General features: G+C 38.7%; 2 protein-coding genes and 1 long non-coding RNA gene across 12 annotated transcripts in view; 2 read left to right on the forward strand and 1 right to left on the reverse strand.

The window, feature by feature from the left end:
• Nucleotides 1-2597, forward strand: part of LOC147758491 (uncharacterized) — a 13343-nt gene extending 10746 nt beyond the window's left edge. For all 3 annotated transcript variants that reach the window (XR_015319796.1, XR_015319798.1, XR_015319797.1), the window contains one exon: nt 560-2597. This is a non-coding gene — a long non-coding RNA (uncharacterized LOC147758491). The remainder of the gene's footprint in view (nt 1-559) is intronic.
• LOC111254257 (MBT domain-containing protein 1-like) lies at nt 428-16204 on the reverse strand. Of its 3 annotated transcripts, none has more exons than XM_086978379.1 (11): nt 16186-16204; nt 14043-14141; nt 11746-11896; nt 9423-9653; nt 8749-9003; nt 8040-8338; nt 7248-7516; nt 6813-7061; nt 5928-6076; nt 5262-5608; nt 428-5053 (listed from the first exon to the last, which is right to left on the reverse strand). In XM_086978379.1, exons 1-11 carry the CDS (start codon nt 16186-16188, stop codon nt 4805-4807), a joined length of 2301 nt encoding a protein of 766 aa, XP_086834505.1. In that variant the 5' UTR covers nt 16189-16204; the 3' UTR covers nt 428-4804. The 3 variants fall into 3 exon arrangements, with proteins under 3 accessions (XP_086834505.1, XP_022670646.1, XP_022670651.1); XM_022814911.2 differs by lacking the exon at nt 16186-16204 and adding an exon at nt 15372-15794; XM_022814916.2 differs by lacking the exons at nt 11746-11896; nt 14043-14141; nt 16186-16204 and adding an exon at nt 11242-11440.
• Nucleotides 16205-16356: 152 nt separating this feature from the next.
• LOC111254294 (interleukin enhancer-binding factor 2 homolog) lies at nt 16357-21558 on the forward strand. Of its 6 annotated transcripts, none has more exons than XM_022814993.2 (7): nt 16357-16744; nt 17619-17753; nt 17921-18061; nt 18403-18579; nt 18769-18928; nt 19137-19307; nt 19652-21558. In XM_022814993.2, exons 2-7 carry the CDS (start codon nt 17661-17663, stop codon nt 20071-20073), a joined length of 1164 nt encoding a protein of 387 aa, XP_022670728.1. In that variant the 5' UTR covers nt 16357-16744; nt 17619-17660; the 3' UTR covers nt 20074-21558. The 6 variants fall into 6 exon arrangements, with proteins under 6 accessions (XP_022670728.1, XP_022670735.1, XP_022670741.1 ...); XM_022815000.2 differs by having other exon boundaries at nt 17641-17753; XM_022815006.2 differs by having other exon boundaries at nt 17645-17753.
• Nucleotides 21559-22270: the final 712 nt, after the last annotated feature.

Here is a 22270-nt window from a genome sequence, read left to right on the forward strand (position 1 = left end):
ATGGCTGCAAAACCTAAACAACAAAACTTTTTGAGTTTCCACTTTGAAATTTTCGTACCATACGGGGAAGTATCGTACCATAAAATGCCTTTTTTTGCACAAAAGAATCACTTTTCAATGTCTTTTTTTCAGTGCTCTTCCGGTCAATCGAAAACCGGAATGATTATGAAAGTTTTCTTGACAACATGCATGAAAACCTAACTATAACCAGCAGACGTGTTTATTGTGCACATGTACCTGAAGAACTCAATGAGATCCTGCATAAAATTTAAATAGGAAATTTGTTCAAATTAAGGAAAACTTTGTTAGGCATAATGTGAGAGTGTATAACTACTACTCTGTCAATGAACGCCCATTACTTACATTAACATATATGTGACCTAACATAACACACAAATAATCTATTATTAATAAGTACATAATGGCATGTGTAATCAAGATGGGGTTTATTTTATTCGACATATACATGAATATTATGTATATATATGTATATATATATATATCTCAATAGTAAATCCACCAAACATTTTTCTTATTCTTTCCTCTTTCTCTTTTCCAGATCGTCGACTCATCGGGCTCGGTTCTATACTGTCATTACATACATCGAATACGCTGCTCGTACAGTGATGTACGTTGCCTTCTGTACAAGATATTCGAGCTGATTTGTACAACAGCAGATCTCTCGTCAATCGGAATTTAAGGTAAACAGCTCACTTGGGTCAACGCACTCACATTGTTCATCTACTGTTATGTTGATCAATTATTATTGTGAATGAATATAATCATTAATGCCCAAGATGACGAATTTACAGATGTTCGAAAATCCAGAAATGAGATTTTGTGGAACTCAACACATAGTTATTAATCGATTGTTAGTGATTAACCATTCTATAGGTCTTAATCTTAATGTATATATAATGGTGATTGCACATTTTAATGGACGACTATATCGGCCTATATATATATATTGGTACATTAGTCTGTTCTCAGTGTATGCCATGTGTCACATAATTGTTTTCTGTTGGCTTTGCAAATATGAATTTGACGCTTCAAGATATTACCGAAAATCCTGCGAATTAACTGTTCACAAACAATTACGTCAATGGGTTTGATAGAATAAACGACACTCAAAGAGTAATCCGAACATACGAAACGAACGGAAGTTCATAGCTCGATCATCATACCTTGCAATGGGATCACATTCCTTTAGCTCTTTATTATATCGTGTGGATATGATAATGATCAATGGATTTGAAACCCCCTAATCAGAATAGCTGAGAACGACTCTCACGGTAGCTTATCGGTTATACTGAGTGGTAGTGATATGGGTGACTGCCGTTTTGAGAGGCTGGATAATGACGTTCAATAGTGATAGTACTTAAACAAGTTAACTGCTTCACCGTGTAAATCGTATGTTATTAGAACTTATACGAATACCCCAATTTTCCCTAACGTCATTCTCATTGAAGCGTACAATTACCGCAATGTTCAAAAGGACGAACAATAAAACGAGTGTTGTTTGCTCATCAGAATAGTCAGATCAAAGAATGAACCAACGGGTAATAATCAGACAAACCTAGTACCTTTTACGAAACTCAAATTGGCACAACAAGAAACTAAACATAATCTCCAATAACGACTCAACATACCGATTATATTGCTCAACAAAATCATTCCGCCAACGGGTTGGTGGATTGCTTCACTTACGCACAACAACTTCTGTAAAATAATGCCCTCTAAATACGGCGTTCTTCACCTAAACACATTTATTATTGGTCGCTGATTTACTCAATTTCGACATCGCATCCAAATTTCCTCCGACATTTTTGAGAAAACCAATTCTTAATTTCATGATTGCCCACGGTATCGTCTACAGCAAACTCATGCACTAAAGGTTAGTAGTAATAATTATAATGATGACGATGGTGATGAGTTTCTTGTTATCACATTTCCACTGCGATTTTTGTACAGTGTACGATGGGTACACCTAATCAACGTAAGAATATACGCAAAATGCCGTACCATTAAATACTAATCTCAGTTTGCTGTTCATCTTCTGTTTACCCGCACAAAACTGCTCCGCTGCTTTTCAAGGGAAAATCTCATTATAGAAGATTACAAAAGTACCTCTAGCAAATATACTGTCATTACTACGACTACTCAAAACTTATTTTAAGTACATATTTCTATTCCACATGTATATAGGCGTAGACGTTTGTGCCTGTATATAACGAGATACTCATAAACACACCTAATCAAATAGCTGAACATGCAGCTCTACACTCACGAAACACTGAGATACTCTAATGTATGTATATATAATTCATAATGCATAATATTAACACTGTTCAGTTATAACTCAATTCAAAAGCAATCACCAGCTATCCCGTAAATTGTTTAGGTAAAGTTACATATATATATATAGATATATACATATATATATATATGTGTGTGTGTTTGGTCGCCTATAAGTTATAGTAACGGTAGTGGAGCCGTAAGAAGGCAAAATCTGACGATGAGTGCAACGTCAGGACCGTTTTATAATTCCTGCCACGTCAGTCTATTACCGGATAAATCATTCAGTCAACTTAAAAATATTAATCCTGTTTTCTTTACGTTTTTTGCAAGAAATGTGCATTTTTTTTGACGGATAGTTACACGAATTCGTAGCTTCGCGTTTTTGCGTTCCACTCGACGAAATCGACCGGCGAACGAAGACAATACGAGAGGTTACATGGCAAGACGGTCATCCCAGTATTTATATCCACAGTCTCTAATTATTAAGAGCAAAAAATATTTTTTTTGCATGGAAGGGTTAAAATCGTTCTTCTGCTTTTAAAAAAAAATTCAGTTTCTAGGGGACCTGCAGGCATGGCTTTCTTGACAGTGCAGATCTGCAGCAACATGTAGTAGGGTAATATATTGAAAAAAATTGACACATTTTGCGGATACTTTGATCCTTCGCCATTAGTGATAGGCATATGCTGCTGTTACCGAATATATACAAGCCGAACATAACAATGCGATCGTATATCATACCATATTTCTTGAGCTCCGATACAGAACAGATAGATCATAGCAAAAAAAGTTTAGAAAACGTGTCCAAGAAAATGAATGAAAAAGGACGAATAAGCGTTGGATTAACAGACAATTATACTGTAATGTTAATGAGTCTAATAAACGAATCAAAAAGGATCCACACACGGAACTCGACGCAGAAGGTCACATATTCATTATTTCCGTCATTATAGCACTCTTCGCAAAGTGGTTTTGTAGCACAGAAATGATATTTTGAATGCAAACTAAGCTGCGAAATGTATCTGTGTCATGTTAGCATAGGTGGTACGAGTTTCAGTTCTGCAGCTAGTTAAATACTCGATGCTCGAAAAAATTTCTTTAAATGGTCATAATTATTTTTAACCCTCATTGACGGTCCGAAATGTCAAATGAGGAAAAAATTGTTTTCGTAATAGTAACTAACGAAACACAGCTGGCTAAATTTTTCTGCAGAGTTAATAGATCTCAACTGTTTGTTTCATCTATCGGTAAGTTCTCCGTCGTATCCCACTTTTAATCTGGAGCCGCACTACCCAAGTTGAAGCAAAGATATTAAAAAGTCAAACCGTTTGGATTGTTATACATTTCAAATTAAAATAGTTCCTAAAGACGCCAGTAATTTACGGTGCTTGATGGTTTGGATTTCTTTTAATTTATGAAATACTGAGATCACCTTGTATGGATAAGCACTTATGTACATTTATATCTACATCTATCAAAAATTAATGTACATAAAAAAATCAAGTCTTAAAGTTCAATTTTCCGATTATTCGTTCTTTATATCCGTCTTTCTGTATGAATGGAGCGTTCACAAAAAACCTTCGATTACACAAATAATATAGCGAATTTTCGTTATCCTAATTGTTGTGCTAGTTTCCTAAATCGACGTCTAGTTCGCTAAATGAAAGTTGTATCCACCGTCAGCCTGCTAGACCACTACAGGAAATAACGATCGTTATTTTAGCACTAGCAAGCTCTCATATTTTTCAACAATTACTACTAAAAAAACGTACCATTACACCAAACATTTGCACATATGACAAGCACATCTGTATACAACTACAAATAACGGATCGAAGAGACTTAGAAAACACTTTGTTTTTCTGCTGCTAACGATACGATTAATGTTTCTGCAATTACAATCACTCCACAGCGCCCGGGCATTGCAACACCAAAGTGATTTTATCAGATCTTATTTGCAAGCTCTCTCTCTGCTGTCTCCAATTATTTAGTTGATTTCTGCCTATTCGACCAAAACCCTGACCACTCAATCACGAGTTTGTCCAAAAACGAAATAATTGGGGTTGAAAATGACTACTTTACAGGTAATCGGTCGCTATCTTCCCTTATCTCTCTTCCCTTTGAGCCGCATCTGGAATTTATATACTTTTTATCTATATCACGCAGTCAGCCTTCACACTTGTTTAAATTCGCCATGTTTTACATGACATAATATTGGGCAGGGAAACGGGTGTACAGGAGGCGTGGGAACGTCCCTCTAGCTGGACAATTAGTCAAGTACTTACGACTTCGACGAGGCACTTCGAACATTATTATTCTATAATACAGCAATAGTATTATTAAATTGAGGTCGTACTAAGAAATTGGTGACTGATGATAGATGAAAATCGGCGCAGTCCATAATAATGATTTGCCACCATCCTGCGAGCCGGCTAATGAAAAAACGGAAGGGTAGTAATGGTGATGTTGCTCGTTTCGTTCCACTAGCACGCAGCTCCTCTGTTATTTATCTACTGGTATTATTGCTATCAACATCTGCTGCTGCTGTTACTGCCGAGAGTCTTGGTTCCCTTGTTGATGCAGACTTTGCGAGAGCGGCTTCAATTCCACCATTTGTTCCAGTTACAGCAACTGGGGCCTGCCCACCATCCTTTTTTAGTAAAAGTTCGAAACTGGTTTTCGCCTCGTCCAACGGGACACCCAATGCGGCTAGTTCAGCAGCTGTCATGGTTTCTAACTGTTCGCCCGTCAGCTTCTACAACAATATAGCCAATAGCCGTTGAACATTAGAGCTAAGTTTTCCATCGCTCTACTAGTTATATATAATGTCTACGGTGAGAAAATAAATACAATTACATGATTCAAAGACAATAAAGAGTTAAATGATAAACACTGATTACTAATAAATACGCCTTACATTATCAAGGTCACAAAGTTGAATCTTTTATACAAAAGTCTCTTACATTGGCTGTCACAGCCTGCGCCGTATTGGGGCATTGGGTTTTGAGATGGTCGGCTACGCGCTCGCAACTCCAGGATTTGAGGGGTGAAAGCGCCTCTTTTATAACTGTTACAGATGGCTCGTTCTCTTGTGTTGAAGAAGCATCTTCGACTACGTTAGCGTTTACGGTTGGAACGATTTCGTTTTCCATTGGAACCGCAATTTCTAAAGCCATTGCGTCTTCCGGTTCGTCGTCAGCGGTGGTTGGCTCATTTTTAATTTCGACAGTTCCGGAATTTGCAGAACGAGCATGAGGAAAGGACTTTCCACCTGACGTGCGTGATTCGCCTTTAAAGCCCATCCTTTTTTCTACCAAAATATAGAGAGAGAAATAGAAACGCCGATTCAGACTAGAATTGCGCTCTTTTTTTTCAAATTTCAGCTTCAGTAGGCTGAAAAAATAAGCTTAGGTAAAACTCATGCAGATCGAAATAAACACAGGCATTTAAATTTCCTGAATAGTATGTACAGATTGCTTTGTCAAGATATTTCTGTTAAAATAGTGTTGACATTTCCTAAAGATTACATTGCTTATCTTTAATTTATACTGAAATAGGTCCTTGAAGGGCTATGTTGTCTCCAATATGATACTAGCAAGACTGGACTTTGTGCATAAAATATCACTTACTCTTTTTAGCTCGTCCACCGCCGGTCGCATTTCCAGATTCTCTTTTCTTTCGTGCAGCAGCCCCACCTGGTGTTTGCAGATGCACAGGCGTTTCTAAACCGTTTCCTGTATTTGGCGGTGTCAACAAGTACTCGACCATGTCACACCACCTGAGACAAAGAACGTAATACGATGGGTTATAGATCTATATTGCACAGAGCTGTACGTTCACACAGAATAAAACTTTGGTGGGATGTTAAACCGAAAAATCTTCAATAAAGTTTCGACTTAAAGGGCTAGAAAGTTCATCAAAATTTCTCAAAAAGCTATTCTTTATTACATTCAGGTTTTTGGTACAAAATTTTTGGGCCGCTTTAGAGAGCAGAAAACAAGTTGCAATTGGGTCGTCTAGATAACCTCCAGTGGTTAGTTTTTTTTTATCTTAAACCTATCGGTTGTTTTAAGCCCTTGCTTTTTTAGAACGTTTGGCTTGCTATTAGCCCAAATTTTGACTACGTTGAATTTTTTTGCGTACAGCGTATTTGCGTGAGGCTTAGCAGGTCTACATTTACCAATATCGCTTGTCGCATTAATTAATTTCGTTGAATTGTCTGTTTTTGTTGAGATACACTTTTAGAGACAAAGCCAAAGCAAAATTTTCAATTTATGTGCGCCATCGTATACAGCTGGTACGTTTTAATACTAGAAGTGTGTTATTCCTGAAGTGATCAAGACAATGCGTTGAGTTAACAACAGGGCTGTACCGTTAGAAAAATCGAGGTTCCCATATTGCTTATTCTATAGATGAAAAATTACACATCCTTCTATTAAATTATGGGTTTCGTCTAAAAGTAAATGGTCGTTTGTGTTCTGTAATTGTTAAGTCTGCTGCTCTTCGCAGCTTACCCGATTGGGAAGATGTCTGGCGACTCGCAGTCTACCCATTGATCATAGGATTCATCCCAACCTTCGAAATGAATACGTAGAAGCCTATCAACCACTCGTGTCACTTGAGCGACACAAACTAATTTCGGGTCCATTAGGTCGACAGCTTCAACCCATTGACCGGGCTGGAATTCGTGAGCGGGAAGAACTCGCTTGAAAAGATTCATTGGCGCTGCTCGACTTTCTGTCTCGCGAAGGTACTCGTCCCAACTATAAAACAATAATAATGATAATTTACTCTCAGGTTTTCAGGTTTTTTTTTAAGATTTTAAGGTTGTAAAAGGAATTCATCCATATGTGTAATGCATGGAACCATAAAATATTATGAGCTTCGACCTGTTTTCTCTGTCTAATGAATACCGTTTGGTATGCAACTACACGCTGAAATGCACTTACTCAAATTTCTTTTTGTATCCGTGGGGGGGTTGCAGCGCTACACCAGCAGCTTTACAGAAGCCTGCTGGAAAGATGTATGGTGAAGTTGCGTGATAGCACATTAAGTCGGAGCCGTTTGGCGATGTAGCTCCGTCAACCGCAATCATAAGAAAGTGACTTCTTAGCACCTTAAATACTGTACCCACGCAAATCATCGATAGGTTGAGAGGATCGATAACTTCGAGTTTCATGCCTACTTCGAATCTTGTGGTTTCAAACTCGGCTGCAACCTTCAATCAAACAAAATCAAAAGGGAACCATGTGAATTCAGTTTGAAATACGCCGAAAAAAATCCATAAGAAGAGCTGTGTTCTAGTTTTTTTATTCAACAGCGCTATTCTGTAAAGCAAATAAACAAGCAGTGCAATATTATTGGCACCCAAAAGAATTCAGGTAATCGGCTAAAAAGGCAACACCGGATACCTATGGAATCTGGGTGGCTCATGCACATCTCCGAGTGCGTTTCCATAGTAACCATATTCACCAACAAACATGCTGCCCGCTAATTAAATCTTAGCTTGGGGAAGATTATTACCAGATAATGATCATAAAAATTACGAACGAAGGAAAAAGGAATCAAGAAGGATAAGGTATTATTAAGGTAAATAACTGCTTATGTGGCCTCTATGCTGTTTCATAAATTTGTTGGGGACACCCGGATAAGTCCAATAAGACCTACTCCTGCACGCATAATAGAAAACTATTAGAAACTATCTCGGTACAGACGTGCCAAACAAATCCTGGTGTCCCTACCTCTTCATGAACTACAATTGGTGGCAACAGGGTCCATGATGCGTCTTTCGGTCCAAACTTATTATTAAGGGCCTTGCTTAAACTGTTCTTGGCATACTCTTCAGTGGACAACAGCTCATGGCCAGTCATTCTCGCCCACCCAACAGGGTGTATCATTGGTGACTTTTCGTGGAACCAGAAACCCTCGTCGTCCTCCATACGCTCGTATTTCACAAACAAACGGCGGCCCACAATTTTCTGCACCACTGCCACCCGTAGTGAACTCAAGCGGGTCTTATCGACAGCTTCAACCCGCATTCCTATTAGAACAACATCCAGTACTTAATTAACCTACGGACTATGCGCTATCCACAAATCGGTATCAGTATTTTTTCATCTTAACACATTCAAAGATCTGACGGAATAGAATTACATCTACTAAAAAAGAGCTAAGATTAATAACTTAAAAAATGTCTGCAAACTGAGCTGTTACTATTTTAACTCATGAATAAACCAAAGTCTAATGCTGAAACGTATTGCACTTTCGATACTAAGTGCCATATATAACAATATAATAAGCAAGTTAAAGGTATAAATTATTTACACAACACGCGTCATCATCGCCGACGAAAAGGCGTGTTATAGTTAATTGAAAGAGCAGAAGAATCTCTACCATTTAGTTTACACGAGTTGTGCACACTATAATTAATAAGAAACAGGTTGTACTAACCGATCTCAAATCGACTTTTTAATTTCTCTCGTACCACCTTATGGAAATTGTGAGGTAGAGTTTTGCTACCAGTGAGGCGACGAACCATATAATCACGCCAGTTATTAGTATTATTCTCAATTGTCTTCGGTGGTACTAGAGGTCGTTCGTGTACAGCGCACCATCCAACGTGGTGGACAGAATGATCGACCAAATGCGTGTCCTCCTCTTGTACGTAACAGAGGTTTGCCCAGAAATCCATTGAGGCATCGTTCTCTGTTTCAGCAAAGAGACGGGTGGAAGAAAACAACGAAGGTGATTATATCTCTGTCAACGCAGGTACTATATAGGCATAATTGACATAAAGGGAACAATATTAAATTACTACACAACGCTAACAAGTCTTCTTTCTAAAATTAATTAATTCTATTGACCTACTCGTGAGAATTAGGAATCTATGGCATGATATGCTATGATGACATGATATGGCATGATGGCTGTTAAAATTTTCGTATCATAAAGACACTTAAGAAAGAAACCTAGACTTCTGTATATTCTTTATAGCGTTGGAACTAGGTGCGACAATAAAATTATACTACTTGGGTATAGGTATATAAAATTATACTACTTGAGTATATGTATAGAAAAATAAATTATTCAGAAGGCTGTTAAATCTAAATGGAAAAATACCATACCAAATCCGACGTATCGCAGCTTAACAAAATATCCTTTTACTTCGAGGATCGAAGCAACCCAGTAGACTACCCGCTGTATGATGTCAGATGCATCGTGATTCTGTACTTCAACCTTCATATCAACAGTTACATTACGAGCCCACCATTCTGAAAGAGGAGCAAACTTAAACGACGACACTGGCCCAGCTTTAAACTGGGGTTTGTCCAGCATCGTGCGCCAGTCAAAACTTCCTGCAACAAAAATGCAGGTCTATTAGATCGCGATTACGTTCGAACAAATGCGCATTCGTCGACGGTAGATAACTTGGAATGAAAAAGTGCTATTATGGGACGCATAAATTTTATTTGTAATACGAAAATTATAGTTCCGGTCTAGCTGCAGAAAATTGATGTTAAACCTAAACGATCGTGATGTTGTTTGCCCAGGTCTATTCAAATAGCATTAATTTCTCGCGGATTTTCGTTGGATATTTTGAACGCTTATATGAACTTATAATATCGCAACCATCATAGACAATTATTTCCACAAGTCTATGTCGTTTAAAACCTAGCGACTTGTTCAAATAAACTGTATGTTCGAAATTCCGGCTCATTCGTTTTTACAAAAAATAAAAATATCAAAAAACAAAATACAACAAAAAAAATTACAGTGAACTAAACTTGCAGTTATTGAAAACTGCCCATCCAGATCATATCTGTGAAAATTTTGAATGCAGTGGTTTGACACAAAAGCTTCAGAAACACACGGTGTATTTTCGCCTAAAAAGTAACAAAACACGGCCTCTCACTAAGTTAACATCAATGAACTACATCTATGAAGGTTTAATTTTAGTGCTCGAAAAGCCTTGTATTCTATAAATACGGTACTCATTTACCTAGCTTAAGGTCTAGGTCTATGTCTAGGAACTATGTCAGCAAACGAGACTATTCTTTGCAAAGAACAATTAATTTTCATTGGCCCTGAATTTAAATTTCAATTAAATGCAGAAACTTCATGAACCTTCTAGCTGACATTTCAAATAAAAAGACTGATAAACACTAAATCCGCGTATCTCAAGCAAAATCTTTTCGCAAACATTTCCTGATGGAGCACCTAGCTAGGGTAAGAATCTTGAAATGGTAATGTACCTTCTAGCTTCATCTTTCACTTTTTATTTGAACTCGTAACGCATATTCACTTTATACTCGTAATAAAGCAAATAAACACTTTGTCAATTAAATGGTTCTCTTTTCCATACGTTTGCTACAACTCTACATAATTATACAGTTCTCATTCATTTCTTTAAGAAAAATCGGTTTTCGAATCACGGATTCCTCTAATTGGGGTTTTGCGTATGTTAAGTACACAGGTGTAAGCGGGTAGTTTGAAATGATTTCGCATCGATACGCCTTCTTCCGCTGAATACCTTCTCTCCTTCCCTATAACCATGTCAGTTATCAGTTTTGATTGCCGTCAAAAGTACACAGACAGGGGCACTTGGCTTTTCGTTTCTAGGTTTTGATTGTTTCACAGTATCTTCTGATGGCGATCTTAGTTACAGCAGAGAAGCCAAGAAGTCTGGTATTATTACCTAGTTTTATTTCGCTTGTTTAAATCTTCATGCTCGCAAAATACGGAGCTCTCTCTTATCTTCTCTCTTCTATGATCTCTTACAATAACCTTATTGTAGAGATACATTGTAAGAGAGAGCTCCGTATTTTGCGAGCATGAAGATTTAAACAAGCGAAATAAAACTAGGTAATAATACCAGACTTCTTCTAACTATACGACCCTTTTTTTTGGTTTTGCGAGCCCATAATGCCAAGCGTGCGTACTCACGGCTTTTGTAGTGGTAAAAAAACTCCAGATCCATAAGTTGTGAGACGTTCCGAGTTGGCCAGCCATTTTGTTACGTTCTAATGATTGTGAAAAAATCTCAAACCATGATCGTAATATTTACAGTAAAGTTAATATCGAGTATAACATCAGTGGGACTCTACTTGGGTATGAACAAATTAGTGTGCTAAAAATATTTAGATTTTCACGTCCAGCACAGCCATTAAGCCTTTCGTCCGACGATGGGCTCTCAGCACGACACAATGTGTCCACGCTCGAATTCGAACCCAGATTCCCAGATGTCTTTTAAGTTTAGCGGGCAAACATCCTACCCACGAGGCAATCACTGCGATAAGTTGATATGTTAATAAAATTGAAAAAAGAAAACTGAATGGAGGAACATGTTTGGGCCGTAACCGCTAAGCGTCTAATAATGCGAATATGCGTAAGGATATGCAAAGACAAAAGATCGAAAGCGAGTATCATTATGAATAAACAACTATTTACCTGGCAAACGAACATTCTTTTTTTGCTGGATCTTTTTGGCTACAACCGATGGTCTTGAACATGAAAATGAACAATACTGCTTTTTTTTGCCGTAGAACGACACAGCCTTCCCTTGACGTCCACATCGCTCACACAGTAATTTCGGTTCAACCTGTAATTGATCGCAATTGTAATGTTCATATTAACGAAATAAATGTCTTCCTGTCAGTTACATATTCGTAGGCAGCATGATATTGTGCATTTAATAGTATAGTATTCACACTACTGCGCTACGACGAGAATTTATTCAGTTTTACCAATTTTATTAGCAACAGTGTTAGGTAGTTAGGATCTATTATAGACGGATAATGCTTGTTAATGGGCGCCTATCGCCCTAGGTTTTTAGCAGTGCTATCGTTCGATTTGGCAAAAGTACAGCAAACGCTTTGCTTTTGCTTACAACCCTTCACTGCCTTCACGGTACCATACACGAACAACATAAAACTTGAGTTCTATTAAAATTTGCTAAATAAACGTCATTTCTTTTTGCACCCTTACCATGTCCAGCTCGCGCGATTATGTCGGATACCATTTTTTTTAAATGCTTTAATGAAATATTAACGCACCAGCGCTAAAACTCCAGCACATACATTTCACCTGACTAAATGAAAAATTGCTAATGTTTCCTGCACGTCAATAACATTTTCTATAACGAATATTATCTCTCAAGAATTTTTGAAAGTATCACTTATGCATTTACTCATACAATGCCGTAAGATAAATAAAAGAGCATTCGTGCTAGACAATTCGCATTGCTGATTCGACTCTTTATATCACGCAAATATTTCAATAGAAAATCGTTAAGTGTTTTTGATACAAGATTCTATAGAGGTCGATGCTTTATGTAGTCCAATATCGTAAATACATTCTAAGCAGAACCATACTTTTCTACTATGGAAAATTATGTCTAAGCAGTAGCACAAACTATGCTCAGGTTCTACTCGGTAGTAGACACATAAGACATATCTTACTCTAAATTAGTTTTAACATGATATGATAGACTAAATACTTAAGAACGATTTGCTTCCCGCTTCACAATCACTGACGCTCTCCTCCCTCCTATACTATGCTTAACCTGTACCTGCCTTCTTATGGAGTCGTCTTAAATTGAAAAGCAAACTTTGCCATTCTCACTTGTTTCTAACAAAATTGAACCGGATATGTGGTCAAAATGATATTATCTAGTCATTTGGATCACACTAACTTGACTTTCCGAAAAATATATTCTATCTTCTGCGAATTGTTTCTCCTTCGCATTCCCTTTGCCCCCACTAGCTTTCGTAGTCGCCGCCACTCAAACGTTGTAGCAGTCGCTACTAGTGGCTCTTTCCGTCAGCTGTAGAAAATGCGCCAGGAACGGCATCACAACATTATCGCCCTTTCCGCGAACGAGCGACGGGCAGCGACTGAGTGTCTTCTTGCCTCTTTACCTTTTTTGGCAAGGTTAGCAGCGGGTGGAAAGTGAGATTGAGTTTCCTGTGATCAGTGACGGACGATGGTAAACGTGGCTTAAAGGACGGACAGTTGCTGTTGCACGTTTCATTCAGCACACTGTCACCAGCTCCACCAACTGAAGCGGGATCCCTGTTTATCCGTTCACCCCTTCGCCCGCGCGCCGTTTACGGAAACTCAACATATTCTGATTAATTCTATCATAAGCTTGATACTGCCATTAATAAGAGGAATATTATAGCTGCGACGGCAGCGATTCAGTGTTGCAAATCCATCTAAATAGCGGTGAAAGGGCTAGCTAGTGTCACACAGCTGAGCGAGCTACTCTCTCAGGTAAAGAAGGTGAAGGCTGACCACAGGAAGCTGCGCAGTTGCAGTTGCCAACCGTTGCGTGGCGCGTCAAAGATACAATTACACGCACAAATGACGGAGACATACGGAAAGTACGAGATCAAACACAATCGCAGCACACCACGACCAGGTTGACAGACACAAAGGTTCACTACCTGGCGCACGCAATCGTCGATAGCACAATCACTTACAGTCGCTAATAGTAAATACATGATGGTGACTAGATACGAATGCATTCTGCAAAAAGTCAGTTGTAACAACCTCGCCTAGTAACGCTTTAGCTGTACACTTCGATTCGTTCGCACTGATACTGCCAACGTTCTACGGAAGGCAAAGAATAAACAATTCATCTGTAGCACACTATTCGCCTGCTTGTATGTGCATGGCAAATAGTGTGCGTGTGCGTGTCATTAAATGAGTAAATAAAATAAAATAAATGTTCAATGAGTACTTGCCGAGTTTTGCGTTGTAGCGCAGCGCGAACTCAGATTGCTCCGATCGTCCATTGGTTCACCGTCACTATCTAGTACACCGTTTGTATCGACGGGGTCCATCTGCCAGGAAAAATCATCAAAGCACAGTAGCAATCATAGCGATTATATGACAAAAACATTCGATTTAGCAAGAAATCAACGAGTCGATTATGAAAAATACACGTCACAATGAGATATAAATGTACAGTAGGTCAGAAACAAACACATAAGGAAAAAAACTACTAACACTCATGTAGGCGTCAAAGACACTACGCAAATGCTTCGCGCGCCAATAATTTCGTTATACTGCCAGCTATATCAATAGATGTCAAATTACGGCATAATACAGTAAGGTTACACATCTCAAACAATTCTACCAAGGCGATATATATTTTTGAGCGGTAAATAGAGGTCAATAGAGCACGCTCGAATAGGCACACAAACCGCAATGCTTTTTCTCTAACATGGTATAAGTTATATGACCTTCAGATTTACCATGAAGCCTATATCATTCTAAACGTGAAATACTGATTATAAGCTGCCGCACAGTTTTTCTAGGTAGCAATATTTTGAGTTGCTCCATTTGCCAAGTTGAAGGTAGAAATCACTCCATGCCACGCTCTCGTATACAGTCTAATTAGAAGCGATATGCGCGTAAACACATCAATAAAGTCAAAACAATGCTGTTATAATAAACATTTCACTACTGCCTTTTTTCCAGATGGCACAACGACATCATTCTCGTGGACCACTGTCTTCACGTAGACAAAAATCTATTGATGTGTTCTATGTACCATACGGGTTGTGTGGGCTAGGTTTCTACCGTTGCCTTTATTATCACTAAACCCATATAGACTATTCTGCAATAGGTCGCAGATGGACAAATACTTAAACCTTTCGTTGCTGAATTCTCTTGGCATAGCAGAGAGTGTGCGTGTGGCAGTGTGTGCCTGTGCCATGTATGTTGTCTATATGTTTCTGTATACGTATGTGGCTGTGTGTATTTGTGCATGTGTATGTCTGTGTACAAGCGTGTGTGAGTCTATGTGTGCGAATGTGTGTAAAAAGCCATAGAAGAAGTCGCAATAATTCATGCCAACAGGCTTCAGATATACAGCGCTGAGAAATCATCATCATATTTTTTTTAACACGATGGCGGTTAATTCCTGCCTACGTTCGTTTAATCTCACAGGAGACGAAAAAAGCTAAACTTGCACACTAACAAACCATTTCAGGGACACAGACACAAACACTAAAATTCCGCCGAAAGAAATTGTACAATCGCCGGTAATATCTGCTGTGAACGCTTACGCTGGTTTCTTGGTAAGTCGAGCTAATCAGGTTGGACGCGACCTCGGCTAAAATACACTTGTCACAATTGTTGCACACTGGGTTACCACTTCCAGTAAGTGCTACGGATCGCGGTTGCCCAGTAGGGAATAGTCGAAATTCACAACAAGAAGCAGCTGCTGCGACTACTACAACTGTTTCACTACGACGACTGCTTATACTACCAATTCGTCTGCATAACTGGATGGATGGATGAAAATAGTAGAACTGACGGGATGATGGTTGTCGATATAGAGTTATCGTTGCCGGTGCTGCTTCTTGGTCCTTTGGTTGTTGGGTGATAAGCAACAAAAATGCATGAAGAGAAAGGGCCGATAAAGTCCCAGAAAGCGGCGGCCGCGGCGGCAGCAGCGTTGGGTGATCGACCATCTCCGTCAAAAGGGGGCCATGACGGAAGTGTTCATTGTTTGTAAGATGTGGCTAACGTTCCTGTAAATGCAACCGTTGGTTCGATCATGTACAGTTTTTGATGCAGAGTTTCAAACATCTCATTATCGAGGCATCGTGGAATTAACACGGCGATAGTTTAAAGGAGTTTAAAGTAATACATACGAGCGGCTTTTTCGGCAGGAAAGGCAATTTTTCAAAACACAAGAGACTGACAAGAGACAAATGGCCTGCACGTTGCGAGCTCTGTTTACTTATGCCCTTTTGATTGTTTGCTGATCCTGAAATTAGGCCCATAAGTTGATCAAGAGTTGACGAAAGAAACATTAGCAGGCTTAAGGAGCAGTCGGACATAACGAAAATGTTATTCATTTCATTTCATCATTACCATCGTCGCCCGCAGCTGTTATTGCCGCTGTGCAGTGCTGTCTCCAAAAAGTAGAACAAGTGAAAGAGAAGTAGACGGCTTTGTCTGACACATTCTATCGGCGATGTCTTGTAGAAACAGGTCTGGAGCAGATGAACGCATTGTTTGTCAGCTGCTTCCCTGTAGCCAACGGCTCCGCTGGTGAGAGGAAGTGAACTGAGAACGCACGAGCAGACACAGCACTGGACCTCAATTTATGTTTTAGGTGTCATGTCGGCTGCTGTCGCTAAGCATTGCTTCAGATGGCTAGCTCCCAGTACGAAACAGAGTGTGTCTACGCCCCGTCTCGAATCTCGATTATCACGTGGCCCCAAGCTGGGTAAGCAAACACATTGTATCAACGTGGGAACACACTGCTCAGAAGACTGGTCCAAGCTGGTGTCGTCTGCTAGTGTTTGATTGACTAGTTTGTGTTGTTTGGCTGTCGGTCGTACTTGGTTTGGCGTTTGTCTGTGCAGTGTCTGGCGGAATTGTCGTTCGATTTACAAACGCTCAGATATCGAGGTTCTAGGAATTTTTGGTGAGTTTGCTTGGACTAGGTAAACAAAGTTAGGCCACTGCCGTTCCGTTGAAAGCCTAGATATTTGTCTACGATAGAGAAATTCTTCAGTAATCCACACGAACTTAAATGTCAGGCGCTTCCAATAAGCTTTCTGACTAGCCGATGCTTAGAATTATTATTCCCTCCCTTGCCGGTATTTTTGGAGAACGAAATAAAATTTCCAGCCGGTAGTCATACGATAGAACGTGGATGATTTATTTTTTCCAACAAAATGCGCGAACAAATTTTCTAAAACGAATTCTGCTACTTTTACAGGTTGTGTGAGATTTCATATAGCATTTACAAATGTTAGCAACATTATGATAACAATCAATAATTGTGGATGCTATTACCATTATTGTGATAGAGGAAGAAATTTCATATGCATACATATGCCTTGTAAGTTAGACGAATGAAGAGATCACTGAAATAAGAGTGCAAATAGATATTCCTCTAACGTATGAGTACGATGCGCATTTAGATCAAGTCAGTTAAATGTACTAAATCACTGTCAGTGGTATATTACAGTAGTGTTAAGTGGAAATACTTTCGATTCGAAACATGGCTTCTGCGGGCTCTGAAATACTTTTCTTTCATTACGGTGGTACTCTATATAAGCTTACTGGTTGTAATGTGATTACAATTAATTGTGCATATTATTAGGAAGTACGCGCAACCTAATACGTACGGTTGGAATATGTTATTAGATTATGTTAGTTCTAAACTTAGAAATGTTCTCGTTAATAACGAGAAAAAAAATTAAAGAAATGTATCAAAGAGGGAGCAGCTTGAGTAGATTCAAAAGATTAATGTTATGAATAATAATATATTTTTGTAAATTAAATCGTATTAGTGCGCTTGCCTGCTACGTGAAGCCAGTTGCAGACGCGCGACGATGAGGGGAGCGATGCGTGGTCGGATGATGGGTGGTCCTCGACCTTTCTTCAAGAAGCAATTCATTCCACACATTCCTTTTGATCTGTATCTGGTACGAAACCACTTTCATTTCACCGTTAGAAACACATAAAGTTTATCATTATTATTATTACTATTATTCTGTAAAGAGAATCGAAAGAAATCACCGCAAACGTCAAACACGTACCTGGTATTAGTTTTTTGGTATCATAGTATTCCCGTCTCACTTATTATTTGCAGACAGGTCCAGTTCTGCAAAATGTTTCTGCACCGTGGGATGATTCCGAATTGTCTGCAGCACTGATCAAGAAAAATCAAGAGCTTACCCCTACGGACACAGAACATCAAACGTTACTTAATCTTGTAACAAAACTACAAACTGTAAGTATCTGTTAGATATGGGAATATAGAAGATAGAGAAAACATAAGACGTTCCAACAATGTAACGTTATAGATCTGAATTGGTTATCATGGCGCCGCGGGCAAAGGCTCCACCAATGGCAACGCTAGCGAGAAAATTCAGTCTGACGCTGTTTGTCAGCAAGTTACTAAATTCAATCTCTAAAGATATCAGGTTTAAATGACGTTTTGTGGTGCATTTTTTCGTTTAGCCTTAAACGGAGTGCTAGAATTAGCTGATACCTTTTTGCGAGTATACGTAGTAGCCGCAGACTAGCAAACATAGATCGTTTTTTACTGGTACATTTTCTTTTTGATCACAGGTTCTTGATCAAATCACAGTGGACCCGCGAGGATTCGATGCTTGTGCAATCGAAGAGGTACGACAAGTGGGATCATACAGAAAGGGTACTATGATTGCTGGACACAATGTTGCGGATTTTGTCATCCTGTTAAAAACGTTGCCCACTGAGGAAGCTGTGATGAGACTCGGTCAAAAGGTAAGAGCAAGCAATCCGAATCTGACAAATTCCAGTGGAGCAGTAAAAGAAATCAGTGTTAGAAATATGGAATAAAGGAGGTGCTGGAAGGGGTTATCGATGAAGTAGTACAGTAGCATATTCTCAAAGACGAATTTCGGCAGTGATCTACTTCCATCGCGTTAAACTAGCCTTTCTTTGCTGTATTAGGTCCTCGAGGATCTTCGAGCGACAGACGCCAACTTGAAGGTCGTTTTAACTAAAGATCCGTGCGGATTCACTATAAACTCCCAAAACAACACCTCAGCATGCAGATGTCTAATTACGACGCTTCCTCCAAACATCCGAAAGTTGGAAGCGGATTTACATCGTAAGATGCGTTTTTTTTTAAGGATCCAACAATAGGTGCGATAAAATATTTTTTTTCGAATTGATACTAATAAAAGGTTTAGATGAATGAATAAATAATTATTATTAGTATTAAAATTATTAGTGCGTCACGTGGGTGTTCAGCGATGCGTAGTGCAGTGAGCTTTTGTCCATTTTTTAAGCTTAGTTTTTCTTTTGACGTGTTTTAGTTCCTCAACGACTGGTCGTGAATAATTTGGCTGCATTACGTCATTCACGGTGGTTCGAGGACAATGGCCAGAATCAACCGGGCGTAAAAACCTTGATTCGACTAATAAGAGACTTGCGCAATAGGTTTGAAGGGCTCCTCCCGCTGAATCCCTGGATGGTCGATCTACTTTGTAAGTGTATTCGACTAATTTTTCTGATATCGGTAATATATTTCTGATAGTAATTAGTACAACACTAAATGGGCGAAATCTCTTTTAATGGCGATGCGTTCGCACAATGTAAGCTTATTTCCTGGGACGGGGAAAAAATTATTTCACGAACAACGCAGTTTTTTATAATCAAATCTTCCCTGCACCAGCGGCATCGTCTTTATATCGTCGTTTATGACTTCTTTTCTAAATTATTTTAGATAGTTGATCTTAGGAATCATAGTTTTTTCTATTTGTATGTTTGAACTTTTTAACTAGGTTTCTGTATCATTCCCTTTTTGGTTCCATGATGCTTCGCTCTGTAGGCCACTACTCGATGATGAATACGCCCGATGGCCAACCTCTTCAACTGGCCGATGGTTTTAAGCGGGCTCTTCAACTTCTTGCCTGCGGACTTTTTACACCAGGCTCCTGTGGTATTCAGGACCCATGTGAGGCTAATGTTATTCGTGTGCATACTGCTATGACTGTAGAAGAACAGGACATTGTATGCATGACTGCACAAAATCTTGTGCGACATCTTCTCAATGGGAATTTTGCACCGTTGCTTGGCCATGGCAAGAAAAATGAAGCGATTGAGAGGGATGCGTGCGTTGTCAACGGAGTCGTTATCAATCCCCTTGGGACAGCCTATGAAAAGCCGCCCGAGCGAGGCGCTGAAGAAGATTTACTGGAAGGCAGTGACGGAGAACAAGCTGAAGATGTGGAAGGAATGCAGACGGAATAGAGGAAACATTAATCAATACTCGTGCATGAAAATTCATTTTTTAAGCTGCTGATTAATCAACGATGTGCATGCTAAATGAACTAGAATCGAGTAGCCAAGGTTCTCATAGGCCTGCTTATAAACTATGTTTCGTATGTACACAAAAAACATAAAAACGAGCCTAGCCACTAAAAATGCCGAGGGTGACAGGTAGTGATACAGAATTCGATGTAGCGCAAAGAGGGAACAATCCAAAAAAACATTGAGGATTCTCCTGTAGTAGAGAAAACGTCAGTATTTTGCAAATATACCAGCTGTCGGTCTGCACTCCAGAAGTAGCAGACAAGCTTACTTACATGTTTCACAATGCCTGCCGCAGCTAATAATATAGGTTTTGTCGTATATTAAGAATTTTTTTCATCGTGTATGAATCTGTAAAAATGCTCTCAGTTTTCGTATTTGATACGTCCTAGCACCACCGAAACAAGTAAACGACTAGGTTCACGGAGCAAATCTGGTCGGGATGCTTTTGGAAGGCTAATAGAGGCCGATTTATATGCCTGTTTACTATTTTTGAATGCCGCAGTGGCATGCTAATGGCTAAAGTGAGTGGAGAAGAACGATGAAGTGATTATCTTTAATTTCTTGAGATAACAAGGCCAACAAAGATTTAGTTGGATTAATTATATCTTATGCTGAGAACACGAACTCGCAATCTGAATATAGAATTAGTTAGCGAAATGTAAAAACTTATCTGACCACAATGCGGACATATATTGGCAAATAATTCAACGGGAAATGAAGATAGGTGTATATTATTTCGTCTTACTTTTGTTTTCAATATTTAAGTTATAACTGCTAAAGGTTTTGAGAAGGGAAAACTATGAATCCTGCCGGTAGCTGACATACGCTGTAAACAACTAATTATTAATTAATGGAGAATGTCGCTTCAGAAAGTCGTCTGTCGTCTTACAGTGTAAACATATTGCTCATAGGTAATGGCCTGAATTCAGCACTGAATAGTACCATTGGGAAATAAGGTTCTGTATAAGCGAGTAGTGGGAAAAAACAAGGAGGTGAAACAAAAGTATTTTCAACTCAAACACCTCATGGTGTTTTAAAAAAACTTGTCCCTTGACAAAGTGGCAGATTAGCCGGAATAAATGACAGGAAAACGTTGCACTTTATCGGTTTCTGATATTTACTTCACAAACAATTCCGTAAATTGTAACTGATATGATATATATTTTATTATCTCGAATATACAGATGAGATTTTTTTATTTCGATGTTAAAAGATAATTTAATCTATGCTTAATTCATATGAAGTTCAAATTGTTTTTGTCGTAAGGGAACTTAAGAAATGATTTATTGCTCCAGAAAAGCTTCTGCAAAAAAGTGAGAACGGTATGATGATCAACTTACATTTACAGTATATCGTTTTGTAATGTCAGGGAAATGTATAATAAACAAAGTAAAGATCACATGTAATGTCTCAATCGTCTTATCTTTATTGTTTTCTTTATTCGGTGTAAAGATCGTTTCATTATTCTTATTTTAGTATTTTTTTTATTGAAAAAGCAATTAAGGCTGTTCAACAGTGATGCTAAAAGTTAGCTGAAAGTATCTACCGATTTTCCCACAATTATTATTATTATTAATAATATCCAAAACATAGCCTTCTACTGTAGCCTATTTTGGCTAAATTAAACTCGCCAATAAAATGGGAAATAAATATAGCCAGGTTGAAGCCAACATTAAATATTCCTGTTGCTTAATTCAGAAAACAATTGAAGCATGACGATGAGGTCTAACGTCGTCGTCAAATTTATAAGCCTCTTGAGGAACTCAAGACAGCAAGCTGCATCGATAGTTTAATTTTCCGTGCAACTTGTAGTACCGGATGCTTCTCGTGTCCGTTGCATGTACTACCATAATCTTATGTCCAAATCTATCCGACACTGCGATCGAACTAGATTTCTCTCTAAGACAAGGCTGTTTTGTCGCCTACCTCCTATCCAACTGGTAGTAGAGATTGAGCCATATTTCGTCTTTATAGCGATCGTATGCTGCAGGCGTGTTTTTTGTTAATTCGTTATCGAGCATTTTCCACCGAGTTAAAGTCAATTTTCTGGAAGCCCATTATTTTAGTCATATTTTCAAGGATGAAGGAAGTTATGCTTATATTCCTGGTTGTGTTTATCATTAATCTTGAATAA

This window comes from Varroa destructor, unplaced genomic scaffold (genome assembly GCF_002443255.2).
Source record: "Varroa destructor unplaced genomic scaffold, Vdes_3.0 BEIS01000001.1, whole genome shotgun sequence".
Lineage (NCBI taxonomy): Eukaryota > Metazoa > Arthropoda > Arachnida > Mesostigmata > Varroidae > Varroa > Varroa destructor.

Excerpts from the sequence above, each read along its gene's own strand:
- LOC111254294 (XM_086978382.1), top strand. The coding sequence starts at position 16,976 with ATGATTTATTTTTTCCAACAAAATGCGCGAACAAATTTTCTAAAACGA. Across the intron at positions 18,062-18,402 it reads TTGTAACAAAACTACAAACT|GTTCTTGATCAAATCACAGT; the intron begins GTAAGTATCTGT and ends TTTTGATCACAG. Across the intron at positions 18,929-19,136 it reads GTTGGAAGCGGATTTACATC|TTCCTCAACGACTGGTCGTG; the intron begins GTAAGATGCGTT and ends GACGTGTTTTAG.
- LOC111254257 (XM_022814911.2), bottom strand. The coding sequence starts at position 15,779 with ATGGTCGATCACCCAACGCTGCTGCCGCCGCGGCCGCCGCTTTCTGGG. Across the intron at positions 11,897-14,042 it reads GCGCTACAACGCAAAACTCG|GTTGAACCGAAATTACTGTG; the intron begins GCAAGTACTCAT and ends GATCAATTACAG. Across the intron at positions 6,077-6,812 it reads CCAGACATCTTCCCAATCGG|GTGGTGTGACATGGTCGAGT; the intron begins GTAAGCTGCGAA and ends TCTTTGTCTCAG.